The following is a 15,233-nucleotide window of genomic DNA, read 5'->3' as shown; positions in this document are numbered from 1 at the left end:
CGGAAACTGAAAAACTAAAATGCATGGGAAAATAGAAAGGGCTTTTTAAGTTAGTCGATGCACTGACTTAGCAACTTTGTCTAATCTAAACAAGTCAGTATAACTTGCTACACAGGCCAAATGAACAGAATGGCACTGCACCAGGAAATGCAACGGACGAGCCAGTGTGGTTTAGTGGCGAGAGTGCTGGACTGGGAGTCGGGAGATCCGGGTTCTAGTCCACCCTCAGCGATGAAGCTCACTGGTGACTTTGGGCAGTCACGGACTCTCAGCCTAACCTACCTCACAGGGATGTGGTGAAGATAAAATGGAGAGGAGGAGGATCGTGTATGCCGCCATGGGTTCCTTGCAAGAGGAAAAAAGGTGGGATATAAATATAATAATAAATAATAGTAAATAAATAAATGTGTTTTGGGATGAGACCCAGGAGGATGTAGTGGTCAGAATGTTGCCAAACCATCATGTTTTGGGTGTTTTTTCTGGGTGGCCCTCTGATTCTTTCTCCAAATCTGATCTCTGGAGAGGTTTCCCCCACTTAAAATGCTATTTATTATTAATTTAAAAGATTTATAACACAGGTGGGCAATTCCATGGTGTGGAGAATGTGGATAGGGAGTGATTTTTCTCCCTCTCTCATAATAATTGAACCCATGAAGCTGGATGGTGGGCGCAGAGTCAAACTATGGAATCTGCTACCACAAGATGTAGAGATGGCCACCAATTTGGATGGCTTTGAAAGGGGGTTAAGACACATTCCTGGAGGAGAAGGCTATCAATGGCTACTAGTCCTCATGGCTATGTGCTACCTCCAGTGTCAGAGGCAGATATTCGTCAAAGCTGACAGACATTCGTCAAGGCCACAGAAGGTGGTAGAAGTGGGATACTCAAAGGCTCCAGTCTCATACGCGCACTTAGGGAGGAAGTGGCCAGGGAGACATTTTTTCTCCTTCTCTCCTAATACTAGAACCCAAAGGAGTCACCCCATGAAGCTCATTGGTGGGAGATTCAGGACAGATAAAAGGAAGGTCTCCTTCACACAGCACAGAGTTACTGGAATTTGCTACCACAAGATGTAGGGATGGCCACCAACTTGGATGGCTTTAAAAGGCAGTGGCTGTTCTGAATCAGGGCCTGGGCACAGTAATGGACTGGATGAGGGCCAATAAACTGAAACTCAATCCAGACAAGATGGAGGCACTGTTAGTGGGTGGTTCGTCTGCCCGGCTAGGTGATATTCAACCTGTTCTGGAAGGGGTTGCACTCCCCCTAAAGGATCATGTTCGTAGTTTGGGGTGCTCTTGGACCCAGAACTGCCACTTGAGGCACAGGTGAACTCAGTGGCACAGAGCACTTTTTATCAGCTTAGGCTGGTATACCAACTACTCCCTTATCTGGACAGAGATAGCCTAGCTACAGTTATCTATGCTCTGATAACTTCTTGTCTGGATTACTGCAATGCATTATACATGGGGCTGCCTTTGAAAACGGTCTGGAAACTTCAGCTGGTCCAAAATAGGGCAGCAAGATTGTTAACAGGGACTGGCCAATGAGCTCATATTATGCCAGTACTTCTCCAGCTGCACTGGCTGCCAGTCCATTTCCAGGCCCGATTCAAAGTGCTGGTATTAACATTCAAAGTTTGGGGCCAGGTTACCTGAAGGATCGCCTCCTCCCATACGTGCCTGCCCGGACCATAAGATCATCCTCAGCAGCCCTTTTCCATGAGCCCCCGCCAAAGGAAGTGAGGCGGGTGGCTACTGGGAGGAGGGCCTTTTCTGCTGTGGCACCCCGGCTGTGGCTAGTGAGGTTCGCCTGGCACCTACATTGTATTCTTTCCAGCGCCAGGCACCTACATTGTATTCTTTCCACCTTTTTATTTTCCCAGGCATTTTAGCTTTCTAGACGTTTAGCTTTGCTGTTTTAAATCTGTATTTTAAATCCCTGCATTGCTGCTAGGTTTTATTCTTGCTGTTTTAAATCTGTATTCTAAATCCCTGCATTGCTGCTAGGTTTTATTCTGGTTGTATTGTTATACTGCCCCTTCATGGATCACTGCCTTGTTGTGGCGAAGGGGCTTGCATAACTCAGTGAAGCCATAAGCTATGCCGTGCAGGGCCACCCAAGACGGACAGGTCATGGCAGAGAGTTCTGACAAAATGTGGTCCACTGGAGAAGGAAATGGCAACCCACTCCAGTATTCTTGCCAAGAAAACCCCATGGAACGTATCACAAGGCTAAAAGAGATGACGCCAGAAGATGAGCCCCTCAGGTCGGAAGGTGTCCAATATGCTACTGGGGAAGAGCAGAGGGTATTTCCAAGTAGCGCCAGAAAGAGTGAAGCAGCTGGGCCAAAGCTGAAAGGACACTCAGCTGTGGATGTGTCTGGTAGTGAAAAGAAAATCCGATGCTGTAAAGAACAATATTGTTTAGGAACCTGGAATGTCAGATCAATGAATCAAGGTAAGCTGGAGGTGGTCAAACATGAGATGGCAAGATTGAACATCGACATCTTGGGAATCAGCGAACTAAAATGGACAGGGATGGGCGAATTTAATTCAGGTGACCATCATATCTACTATTGTGGCCAAGAATCCCTTAGAAGAAATGGAGTAGCACTCATAGTCAACAAAAGGGTGGGAAAAGCAGTACTGGGGTACAATCTTAAAAATGATAGAATGATCTCAGTACGAATCCAAGGCAAACCATTCAACATCACAGTAATTCAAGTCTATGCCCCAACCACTGAGGCCGAAGAAGCTGAGGTTGATCGGTTCTATGAAGACCTCCAACACCTTCTAGAACTAACACCAAAAAAAGATGTCCTCTTCATCATAGGGGATTGGAATGCTCAAGTAGGAAGTCAAGAAATCACCGGGATAACAGGCAGGCACGGCCTTGGTGTACAAAATGAAGCAGGACAAAAGCTAATAGAGTTTTGCCAAGAGAACACGCTGATCATAGCAAACACCTTTTCCAACAGCACAAGAGACGACTCTACACATGGACATCACCAGATGGTCAATATCGAAATCAGATTGATTATGTCCTTTGCAGCCAAAGATGGAGAAGCTCCATACAGTCAGTAAAAACAAGACCTGGAGCTGACTGTGGCTCAGATCATGAGCTGCTTCTTGCAAAATTTCGGCTTAAATTGAAGAACGTAGGGAAAACCACTAAACCATTCAGGTATGACCTAAATCATATCCCTGATGAATATACAGTGGAGGTGAGGAATAGATTTCAGGGATTAGACCTGATAGACAGAGTGCCTGAGGAACTATGGACGGAGGTCCATAACATTGTTCAGGAGGCAGCAACGAAATCCATCCCAAAGAAAAAGAAATGCAAGAAAGCCAAGTGGCTGTCTGATGAGGCTTTACAAGTAGCTGAGGAAAGAAGGGAAGCAAAAAGCAAGGGAGAAGGGGGAAGATATATCCAACTGAATGCAGAGTTCCAGAGAATAGCAAGGAGAGACAAGAAGGCCTTCTTAAATGAACAATGCAAAGAAATCGAGGAAAACAACAGAATGGGAAAGACTAGAGATCTCTTCAAGAAAATTGGAGATCTCAAGGGAACGTTTTGTGCAAAGACGGGCATGATAAAGGACAAAGACGGCAGGGACCTCACAGAAGCAGATGAGATTAAGAAGAGGTGGAAAGAATACACAGAAGAACTATACAGGAAAGATCTTAATGTCCTTGATAGCCATGATAGTAATGTCCTTGATAGCCATGATGGTGCGGTCACTGAACTTGAGCCGGACATCCTTGAGAGTGAAGTCATGTGGGCCTTAGGAAGCATTAGTAACAACAAAGCTAGCGGAGATGACAGTATTCCAGCTGAGCTATTTAAGATCCTAAAAGATGATGCTGTTAAAGTGCTGCATTCAATATGCCAACAAATTTGGAACACTCAGCAATGGCCACAAGACTGGAAAAGGTCAGTTTACATTCCAATTCCAAAGAAGGGCAACGCCAAAGAGTGTTCAAACTACCGCACAATTGCGCTCATTTCACATGCCAGCAAGGTGATGCTCAAAATCCTACAAGCTAGGCTTCAGCAGTATGCGAACCGAGAACTACCGGAAGTACAAGCTGGGTTTCGAAGAGGCAGAGGAACTAGAGATCAAATCGCCAACATTCGCTGCATCATGGAGAAAGCAAGAGAATTCCAGAAAAACGTCTATTTCTGCTTCATTGACTACGCTAAAGCCTTTGATTGTGTGGATCACAACAAACTGTGGCAAATTCTTAAAGTGATGGGAGTACCAGACCACCTTACCTGTCTCCTGAGAAACCTGTACGAGGGTCAAGAAGCAACAGTCAGAACCAGACATGGAACAACCGAGTGGTTCAAAATTGGGAAAGGAGTACGACAAGGCTGCATATTGTCACCCTGCTTATTTAACTTATATGCAGAGTACATCATGAGAAACGCCGGGTTGGATGAATCACAGCTCGGAATTAAGATTGCTGGGAGAATTATCAACAACCTCCGATATGCAGACGATACCACCCTAATGGCAGAAAGTGAAGAGGATCTCAAGAGCTTCTTGTTGAGGGTGAAAGAGGAGAGTGCAAAAGCTGGTTTGAAACTCAACATTAAAAAAATGAAGATCATGGCATCTTCCCCTATCACTTCCTGGCATATAGAAGGGGAAGAAATGGAAGCAGTGACAGATTTTACTTTCTTGGGCTTCAAGATCACCGCAGACGGTGACTGTAGCCATGAAATTAAAAGACGCTTGCTCCTTGGGAGGAAAGCTATGGCAAACCTAGACAGCAAAGTAAGAAGCAGAGACATCACCTTGCCAACAAAGGTCCGTCTAATCAAAGCTATGGTTTTCCCAGTAGTAATGTATGGCTGTGAGAGCTGGACTATAAGGAAGGCTGAGTGCCGAAGAATTGATGCTTTCGAACTGTGGTGCTGGAGAAGACTCTTACGAGTCCCCTGGACTGCAAGGAGGTCAAATCAGTCCATCCTAAAGCAAATCAAGCCTGAGTGCTCATTGGAAGGACAGATACTGAAGCTGAAGCTCAAATATTTTGGCCACCTAATGCGAAGAGAAAACTCTCTGGAAAAGACCCTGATGCTGGGAAAGACTGAAGGCAAAAGGGGAAGGGGACGGCAGAGGATGAGATGGCTAGATAGCATCACCGATGCAATGAATATGAACCTGAGCACACTCCGGGAGAGAGCGCAGGACAGGAAGGCCTGGCGTGCTATGGTCCATGGGGTCACGAAGAGTCGGACACGACTGAACAACAACAACAAAATTGTTATACTGTGGTTTTAATGTTTTCTATATTTTATATTGTTTTATTGTGTGCTCTTTGGTTTTAATTTTTGTGACCCGCCCAGAGAGGTTGGCTATTGGGCAGTATAGAAATGAAACAAATAAAATATTTATTTATAAATATTAAAGTAAGTGGCTTGGGGCTAGGTTACCTGAAGGATCACCTCCTCCCATACGTGCCTGCCTGGACCCTAAGATCATCTACAGGAGTCCTCCTCCATGAGCCCCTGCCAAAATTGATAAGGCAGGTGGCTACCAGGAAAAGGGCCTTTTCTGTTGTGGCACCCCAGTTGTGGAACAAACTTCCTAGAGAGGTTCACCTGGCACCTATGTTGTACTCTTTCCAGTGCCAGGTGAACAGCTTTTTATTTTCTCAGGCATTTTTAGCATTTTAGTATTCCACTTTTTTAGCTCTGCTGTCTTAAATCTGCTATTGCATTTTAAATATCTGCACTGTTGCTAGGTTTTATCCTGGGTGTATATTTATTCTGTAGTTTTAATCTATTATATTTTATATTGTATTTTCTATTGTATTTTTGTGATTTTAATTTTGTGAACCTCCCAGACAGCATGGGCTATTGGACAGTATAAAAATGAAATAAATAAATAAATAAATAATATTATAATATAATATAATATAATATAATATAATATAATATATAATATATGCGAACCCTACACTATGGTTTAACTATGGGTTGTTAACCACGAACAACCCAGGAAGAAAACCCAAGGTTTGTTGCTGGGTAATGAAGTCTGGATTGTTCATGGTTAACAACCCATAGTTAAACCATAGAGCAGGGTTCACACGCAACAACCACCCACGATTCAATGACAACCCATATTCAACCCGTACTCTGAGTTGGCATTACATGCGAACTAGGTCAGAGTGTGGGCAGGTTGGAATGGTGTCGGCATGTCTACTCTGGACTGGAAAAGCATCATGTGGGCATTTAAGGGCTACAGTACCTTTAAAAATGAGCTATACAATCCAGAGACATTCCCAGGTTAAACCCTGGGGGTTCAAACTGGGGGGTTTGCCTTGCCCAACAACCCAAAATTCCTGGTTCATACATAATGATAAATAACCAGGGGCAGAGCATCTCTGGGTTGTTTAGCTTCTCCCACTTACAGCAGGAGTGATCAGGTGGCCAGGAGCCAGGACACCCGCTGTCCATGGCAACCCAGGTTTTTCTGAAGCCCGGGGCTGTCATTGCGCGCAGACCGGGTCATATGGTTTCTCCCCTGTGCGGGCTTCTCTGATGCACCTGAACCCCTGAATTACAACTGAAGGTTTGTGCAGTCTAGGCACTTAAAAAAATTTACGTTCCCTGTGGGATTAGGAGGATCGACTCTCTCTGCCAACACAAGAGTCTTTGCTCCACTTTCAGTCACCTGCCCAGCGCTTCCTGCCGATTTACTTCCTTCCGCAGAGGGCGGGAGAGGTTGCTCTTCTAGCCAGGAGATGAGGTTAGGTTTGGGCATCCATGGTTCTCCATCTTATAGGGGGAAAAGCAAAAGCAGACTTGTTACTTCACAGCACTTCTGATTACAACAATCTCTCCTTCGGCAGGGTGCTTAGTTCCTCCCTCTTGCAGCGGGAGTGCTTGGGGGGCTAGGAGCCAGTAATCAGGTGGCAGAAGCCAGCTTGTTCGCCCCTGTTCACTCACAATGCCCCTGTTCAATGCCCCTGTTCACTCACAACAATGTATGGTGCAAAAACCCCAGAATTTGACACATGCACAAGGAAAGGAAGCCTCAAGCTGCAGGGAAGTTCTCTCTGAGGGCGCGCTGAGTTTCCTGAGCTGCAGGGAAGTTCTCTCTGAGGGCGTGCTGAGGTTCCTGAGCTGCGGGGAAGTTTTCTCCTCCAACAGGGAGCGACAAGGCCTAGCCTGACTTCTTCTCATCAGCTCTAATTGAGAGTTGTCAAGGGGGCTGGAGCTTTCTTGGCAAGAGATGCCAGAGCCCAGCTGTGCCAAGAAAGAGAGAACTGCAACAGGCCAGCCACTCTTTTCCCTCATGGCATCCCTAAGGGGCAATAATACCAAGCAAGAGATCTCCTGTCTTCACTGTCGACGAACCAAAGGAAAGACATCCTGCTTGCACTGACTGCCTGTATGCTTCCGAGCCTGATACAAGGTGCTGGTTTTGACCTATAAAGCCTTACATGGCTCGGGACCGCAATACCTGATGGAGTGCCTCGCGTGGCATGAACCGACCCGTACTCTATGTTCAGCATCTAATGTCCTCCACCAGGTGCCTCCTCAAAGGGAGACTCGAAGGGTGGCAACAAGGGAGAGGGCCTTCTCGGTGGTGGCCCCCCAATTGTGGAATGATCTCCCTGACAAGGCCTGCCTGACACCAACACTGTTATCTTTTCAGCACCAGGTTAAGACCTCTCTCTCTGCTCAGGCATATGATGAGTTTAATCAGGTCCTGGAGTTGTCTTATGGTCATGGTTGATTGCTTAAAATTGCTTTTAGATATATGTTGTCTCTGTATGCACTGTCTGTATGTTTTATGTAGAGGGTTTTTAAAATATGCGTACTGTATTTTTAATGTCTTCTGATTTTTGTAACCCCCCCAGAGAGCCTTGGCTATGGGGCAGAATAGAAATGTCACAATGATGATGATGATAATAATAACAATAATAATTTGGCAGCATATGAAGCTCTAATCTGGCCTTGGTTTTGTTTTATTGCTGATGGTTTGAAATTGCTTAGAGATATGCTGTCTGTGTGTGTGTACTGTCTGTTTATATGTTTGTCTGCAAATGGTTTTACACTTTGCATAACGTATTTTTAACGGTTTTTAATCTTTGTAAACCACCCAAAGAGCTTGGGTTATTGGGCAGTATAGAAATGCAATAAATGAAATGAAAATGAAATCTTTACCCAGAGAAACCACGTTCCCATAATTCTCCAGCATGACCTCCTTGTACAAGGCTTTTTGGCCTGGATCCAGCAGCACCCATTCTCCCCTAGAGAAATGCACGGCCACTTCCTCAAAGGTCACCCAGTCCTGAAAGAAAAAAAAGAAAGCACCTTCTCCTCACAAGTAACCCCAAGGAAGTGGCTGAAGCTTCTTCTCCTTCACTCACAATCGAAAACAGGGGGGCAGAACCTCTTTTGGCCTGGGGCCAGAATTCGCTTTTGGAGCAGCTCTCAGCATTTCAGTGGTGGGCCAGAGGCCAAAAGAGTAGGGCCAAATATATCGGCATCTTTTAGCTTAGAGTTCTTATTGCCAGTAACTAAGTTTTAGGAGAAGGATTTCAACCTTTTAAAATGTGTGTGTGTGTGTGCGTGCGTGCGTGCAAAACCTCAGAAACCACCAAACGATCAGCAGCTTGGAAAATAGGGAGCAGGTGGGGCATCTGACAAACCCCAGAGATCCAGACTGGGGCCTCAGGTTGGCCAGGTACGGCCCAGGACCCTGGGATTCTAAAATGTGAAGTTCAGTTAAAATGTGAAGTAAGAAATTTAGAGAGCAAGCCTACGGCCCCTAGACAGCGTCGCAGGGCAGCAGGGGGCATAGGATAGCTCGGATTCCCGGCTCCAAGGTCGGGGCGCTATCTCCTCGCCCCTTCCCCCTCCCCACTAGCGTGGAGAGAACTGCACCACAAAGGCGACCTCGGAGGGAAGGTAAAGTTGTGTTGCTGTGGGCAGGGAGGGGACTGGGGAGGCCGGCTTACAAGGAATCCTCCGGCCTCCTGAGCCTCCTTCCCTCCCCTCCCCCTCAGCTAGATGGGCGAAAAAGCCTGTCTAGCTGAAATGCAGAGCGGGAGGAGCACGGAGGCAAAGACTGCCTCCGCCACAACTCCCGCTCTGCATTGGATGGCCGTAAGCCTCCAAGTTCGGAGACTTGTGGCCATCCCCATAGGACTGCGTTCTTAAGTAATTTGGAGGATTACCTACAGGCAGGGATGCTGGAGAGATTCAAGATAGACTAAAATGAGCTTTGATTTCTAAGCATCCGACCTGCAGAATCTGCTGTGGACCGACTCCCTCAGGCCGCGCGGAGACCGTGGACTTTCGGATCTTTTTTTTTTTTTAAACTTTCCCAAAATTTATGCATATTTATTCACAGGAAAATACGCAAGTTTCTGCTGAGACTGGTCAATATCCGTGGGGAAAAGCTGAATGGAATAGGGACAATACACCAAATGTTACATGCTAAGATAAATTACGTACGTCGTTGCGCACCCTCTTACGGAATTATTTGCATCTTTTCCCACGTAACGAAAAAAATTCAAATCTGTCTGTGAGCAGACAACAGAACAAAAGATGCCTGACAATCCGTGAAACAAAGACGGCGTGGATTTTATACATAAGAACATAAGGAGAGCCCTGCTGGATCAGACCAAGGGTCCGTCCAGTCCAGCATTCTGTTCACACAGTGGCCAACCAGCTGTTGACCGGGAACCCGCAAGCAGGGCATGAGCGCAACAGCACCCTCCCGCCCGTGTTCCCCAGCAACCGGTGCTCACTGCCTCTGGTACTGGAGGGAGCACATAGCCATCAGGACTGGTAGCCATTGACAATCCATGCATCCCTACCTACAGGATCGTAGACGGCTTAAAGTGCAGTTTTGACATCAAAGAAGGCAAAGGTGTTTTGTGGGGGCAGGGCATAACACAGAAGGCACCCCAAAGATGCTTCCTTGCACTCCTCCAAGATTACCCCTCATGTACCTGAGCTGGATGCATAGCAGTTATTTCCAATCTACCACAAAGAGGAGACCATCTGGAAGGTGTCAGCAATGTTGTTTCACTGCCTGTAAGGGTAAGAAGCACAATGCTTTATCCTTTTCACATCCTTTGTACATCAGTTCAAAGCCAGTGGAAGATTGTAGAAAGCCAGTCTGGTAAAGGGGAGACCCAGATTCAAATGCCCACACATTCCTGAAGTTCACTGAGCCAACTAGCCTAACGGGCCTCGCAGGGTTGTTGTGAGGAAAACAAGGAGGCAGGGAAGACGATGCACACAACCCTGAACCTCCTGGAGGAAAGGCATGCAAGTACAATAAATAAATAAAACCAGCCGTTCTCCATATTGTTTCTTAGTCACAACTGAAAAGAGGAAGACATCTAAAAGGGTAAGGCCGCTTTTGGGGTACAAGCAAGGGTTTAATCTGTTTTCTAGCATTGTAGTGATCGTTATTTATTTATTTATTTTTATTTTATTTATTACATTTATAACCTGCCTTTTTTCCTCCAGCAAGGAACCCAAGGCAGCTCACATGATCCACTTCTCCATTTTATTCTCACAACAACCCTGTGAGCTAGGCTAAGCTGAGAGTCAGTAACTGGCCCAAATTCACCCAGTGGGCATCATGGCAAAGTAAGGACTTGAACCTGGGTCCCCTCAATCCAACACTTCTAACCACTACGCCACACTGGCTCTCCATTTTTTTACTGTACTTGTAATTTCGTAGTTGCAATTTTAACATTGTTTATGTGTTGTATTGTTTTTCTTTCTTGTCACACAATTCGAAATGCAATGAAACATTTCTTATCAATATATGTATTGCTTCTAATAAGCTTCTAATACAATGGATCTGTGCCTCTGTGTTTCCCTACTTGCCCCCTTAAACCCTACAGCATTATCCCCACTGATAAGTACTATCCCTTAAGCCCCCTTCAGCATGCCATGCTAATAGGCTCTCACAGCCCTTAAACGCCCCTGCGCCCCAAAAGCGGTCTCTTCCCCATATATGCATACTCCTCATAATATCGCTATACTCAGTGAACAAACCAGAGAGAAGAGGAAAAAATCCTTACAGTTGTCAGCTGCCCTGAGCTCCTTCTGAGGAAGGGCAGGGTATAATTCAAATAAACAAATAAAATAATAAAGGTTTAGTTTATTTATTATTGCATTTATATCCCGCCTTTTGTCCTCTTGCAAGGAACCCCAGGCAGCTTACATATTCCTCCTCCTCTGCATTTTATCCTCTCAACAACCCTGTGAAGTAGACTAGGCAGTTAGTGACTGGCCCAAAGTCACCCAGCGAGCTTCATCATGGCCATGTGGGCACTTGAACCCAGGTCTCCCGAGTCCCCCCAATCCAACACTCTAACCACTGCACTGCACCAGCTCTCACAAAGTGCCGCATACTGAAGCTTTCTTATGGTCTGCCAGAGCCTTCCCAAGGCTGGTGTCCTCCAGATGTTTTGGACGACACCCCTCAGAATTCCTGACCATTGGCCCCGCTGGCTGGGAGCTGAGGTCCAAAACATCTGGGGGCACCGAGTTGGAGGCCGTCTGGTCTAGCATTTCCAGGAGGGGCCACACAGAAACTTTGCATGCAGAAGGCCCCTGTTAAAGTTAGCTGGCCTCTCCAGTTAAAAAGGGTCAGGTAGCAGGTAGGGTGGGAACGACTGTTCTGGGCCCCAGAACCTGGACAAGCCACTGCCAACCAAAAGAGACAATTCTGGGCTGGAGCGACAAACAGACTGACCTGGTATATAAGGCAGGCTGTGATGTTTCCGTAACTACCCCCTTCCTTCGTCGAAATTGTGTTTAGTTAGTATTTATTTATTGCATTTATACCCCGCCTTTTTTCCTCTTGCAAGGAACCCAAGGCGGCTTACATTATTTATTTATTTATTGCATTTATACCCCGCCTTTCTCCCTCTCGCAAGGAACTCAAGGCGGCTTACATTATCCTCCTCCTCACCGTTGTATCCTCACAACAACAACCCTGTGAGGTGGGTTGGGCTGAGAGTCTGTGACTGGCCCAAAGCCACCCAGGGAGCTTCCATGGCCGAGTGGTGACTAGAACCCGGATCTCCCGGCTCCTAGCCCAACACTCTTGCCACTACACCACACTGGCTCTCAAAATTAGTACAAAATTATGCAAACACACAATTACGTACAGACAAATACATTCGTAAAAAATTACAAACGAAGTGAAGAAAGTGGATAGGGAGACATTTTTCTCCCTCTCTCATAATACTAGAACCCAAAGGGGTCAGACTTCCATGAAGCTGAATGGTGAGAGATTCAGGGCAGATAAAAGGGCTTTTTCACACAGCACAGAGTCATACTATGGAATTCACTTCCACAAGACGTAGGGACAGCAACCAATTTGGATGGCTTGAAAAGGGGATTGGACAATCCTACGCACATTTGGACAGAAAAAAAGTCCTACAACTCCCAGCATTCCCCAGCCAGCCATGCAAATGTGCATAGGATCGCGCCCTTAGGAACCTAAAAATAAAGCAAGATTCCAGTCCTCATGTTTCTGAATAAAAAGGGCTGAATTAAATAGGAACCTTGCGTAACTCAGGGAAGCCATAAGCTATGCCGTGCAGGGCCACCCAAGACGGACAGGTCATGGTGGAGAGTTCTGACAAAATGTGGTCCACTGGAGAAGGAAATGGCAACCCACTCCAGTATTCTTGCCAAGAAAACCCCATGGAACGTATCACAAGGCTAAAAGAGATGACGCCTGAAGATGAGCCCCTCAGGTCGGAAGGTGTCCAATATACTATTGGGGAAGAGCAGAGGGCGTTTCCAAGTAGCGCCAGAAGGAGTGAAGCGGCTGGGCCAAAGCCAAAAGGACACTCAGCTGTGGATGTGTCTGGTGGTGAAAAGAAAGTCCGATGCTGTAAAGAAGGCCTGGCGTGCTATGGTCCACGGGGTCACGAAGAGTCGGACATGACTTAACGACTGAACAACAACAACCAACGAAGCTGCCTCTATGCTGTGTTGCTTGGTCCATGTAGCCCAGTATTGTTGACTCTGACTGGCAGCGGCCCTCCCTCCAGCGTTCCAGACAGGATTCTTTCCTAGCCTGACTCGGAGAAGCCTCGAACCCGGGACCTTCTGCATGCCAAGCAGGGGTGCTGCCACTGAACTACTAGTACAGGATTGCACTGTACCGCAGTCCCCCCGCCTCCGCCCTGGAACGCTTCCTAAGCTGGGATGGAGAACGCATACCCCCATTCCCATCTCCGACTTCGCCTCCCATCACTCTCGCGTCTCGCCACGCTGGCTACGGTTGATGGGAGCTGTAGTCCGCCAAGCCCTGGAGCGCCACACCCTCCCCAGCCCTGCTCCTAAGGACGCACCCGCGATGCCACAGTGGAAACTGGCGTCAGCTCCTTCTTCTGAACAGACCATCCAGCCGCCGAAGCTGCCTTGCTGCGCTCTGCAGGGGGCCCGGTGGTTGTGCAGACGGCGGGAGGAGGAGGAGGAGCGGGGACGCGCCCTCGCAACGCAAAACACCCATGCTGGCTAGGGGATGCTGGGCTTTGTAGTCCGGCACACCTGGAGGGCGCCAGGCGGGGGAAGGCTGGCTCGCTCGTGCAGGGCGAGGGGGGTCGGCTGCAGGACTGTGAAAGGAGCACCGGGGGCTTCTCAGGGTCGCTTCTCCTGCCTGCCTGCCGGGGTTTCGCGCTGCAGCCTCCCTCCCCGCCCCCGGAGCCCCTTGGGACTCACCGATCCTGTCCCAGGGTTGGCTCCTCCGCCCGCCGCCGCCGCCTGAGAGACTTCCGCGGAAGGGAAGCGACGGCAGGAACTGGTTCCCGCGGCCTAGAGAAGCGGGGCGAGCCGCGCGGGCGCAGGGCGCTCTGCTCGGGCTTCCCGTCTCCAGCTGCAGCGGGAAGCGTCCTCCATTTGCGGGGCCGGCGGGCTGGAAAGACGCGGCGGTTCATGGGCGCGGGGAGCGAGGCCCTCAAGCCAAGCAGGCGAGGCCCCAGCGCGTTGAAAGCATCAATCCCGCACCCGCCTTCCCTGGATGAGAGCCGATCCAGAAGCCACAGAAGTGCGCGAGCTTCCGGCTTCCCCAGAACTCTTCATCAGGAACACAGGAAGCTGCCTTCCCCTGAGGCAGACCCTTGGTCCGTCTAGCCCAGTGTGGTTGATACGGACCGAAAGCAGCTCTCCAGAGTGGGCCTGGCGATGCCGGGGACCGAACCTGAGACTGCTAGGTGGTGCAAAAGCAGGGCATGGCGCTCTGACCAAAGCAGATATTGTGCACGCGCATGCACACAGGGCCAAAACAGACATGTCTATAAATCTCTGTCATTTGTACACCCATGCACGCAGGGCCCAAACAGACAGGTCTTTAAATGTGTGTCTGTTGCACACCCATGCACGCAGGGCCCAAACAGATATATCGTTCAATCTGTCTTTTGCACACCCATGCACGCAGGGCCCAAACAGACAGGTCTTTAAATGTGTGTCTTTTGCACACCCATGCACGCAGGGCCCAAACAGATATATCGTTCAATCTGTCTTTTGCACACCCATGCACGCAGGGCCCAAACAGACAGGTCTTTAAATGTGTGTCTTTTGCACACCCATGCACGCAGGGCCCAAACAGATATATCGTTCAATCTGTCTTTTGCACACCCATGCACGCAGGGCCCAAACAGACAGGTTTTTAAATGTGTGTCTTTTGCACACCCATGCACACAGGGCCCAAACAGACAGGTCTTTAAATGTGTCAGGCAGCTACGTCTCCCCTCACACCACATTTTTACTCTAGAGTAGGTGCGGGGCCCCCAATTCAGATTGCATGGGAAGTAGGAATGGCCCCCCCTGTGCCAATTCTAGAGGGAAAATGAACAAAAGATGTAGCTGCTACACACAGATCTAGGGTGCAATCCTATGCGTGTTTAGACAGAAAAAGCCCTACAACCCAGCATCCCTCCAGCCAGCCATGTCAACTGGGGCATGCTGGGAGCTGCGAGACTTTTTTTTCTGTGTAAACATGCATAGGATTGCACCATCCTCACCTCCTGTTCAGGACTCTCCCTTAGGCTGGTTCAAGCCCAGGGTGGGGGGGAGTTTTGTGGAGCAAGGGAGAGGGAGCTGCTAATTGTATAATATGTTTATTTTTCCCTTTTATATTAAATATATTTTTTGACCTGGCTATTTATCATGATGGCTACTAGCCAGGTTCAGAGGCAACATGCCTCTGCATGGCAGCT

General features: G+C 48.0%; 1 protein-coding gene across 1 annotated transcript in view; it reads right to left on the bottom strand.

The window, feature by feature from the left end:
• Window positions 1–14,075, bottom strand: part of LOC146356191 (uncharacterized) — a 53,483-nt gene extending 39,408 nt beyond the window's left edge. Inside the window, 4 exon segments of the mRNA XM_084830034.1 lie at window positions 6,692–6,795; window positions 8,191–8,317; window positions 9,987–10,069; window positions 13,738–14,075. Of these exon segments, the coding sequence (XP_084686160.1) occupies window positions 6,692–6,795; window positions 8,191–8,317; window positions 9,987–10,001 (246 nt within the window). The 5' untranslated portion in view covers window positions 10,002–10,069; window positions 13,738–14,075.
• Window positions 14,076–15,233: the final 1,158 nt, after the last annotated feature.

This window comes from Heloderma suspectum, chromosome 2 (genome assembly GCF_057233095.1).
Source record: "Heloderma suspectum isolate Gila_16-S chromosome 2, 16-S_ref, whole genome shotgun sequence".
Classification (NCBI taxonomy): Eukaryota; Metazoa; Chordata; class Lepidosauria; order Squamata; family Helodermatidae; genus Heloderma; species Heloderma suspectum.
Note: the sequence above shows the minus strand (reverse complement) of the source record. Positions and strands in the feature narration are given on the sequence as shown.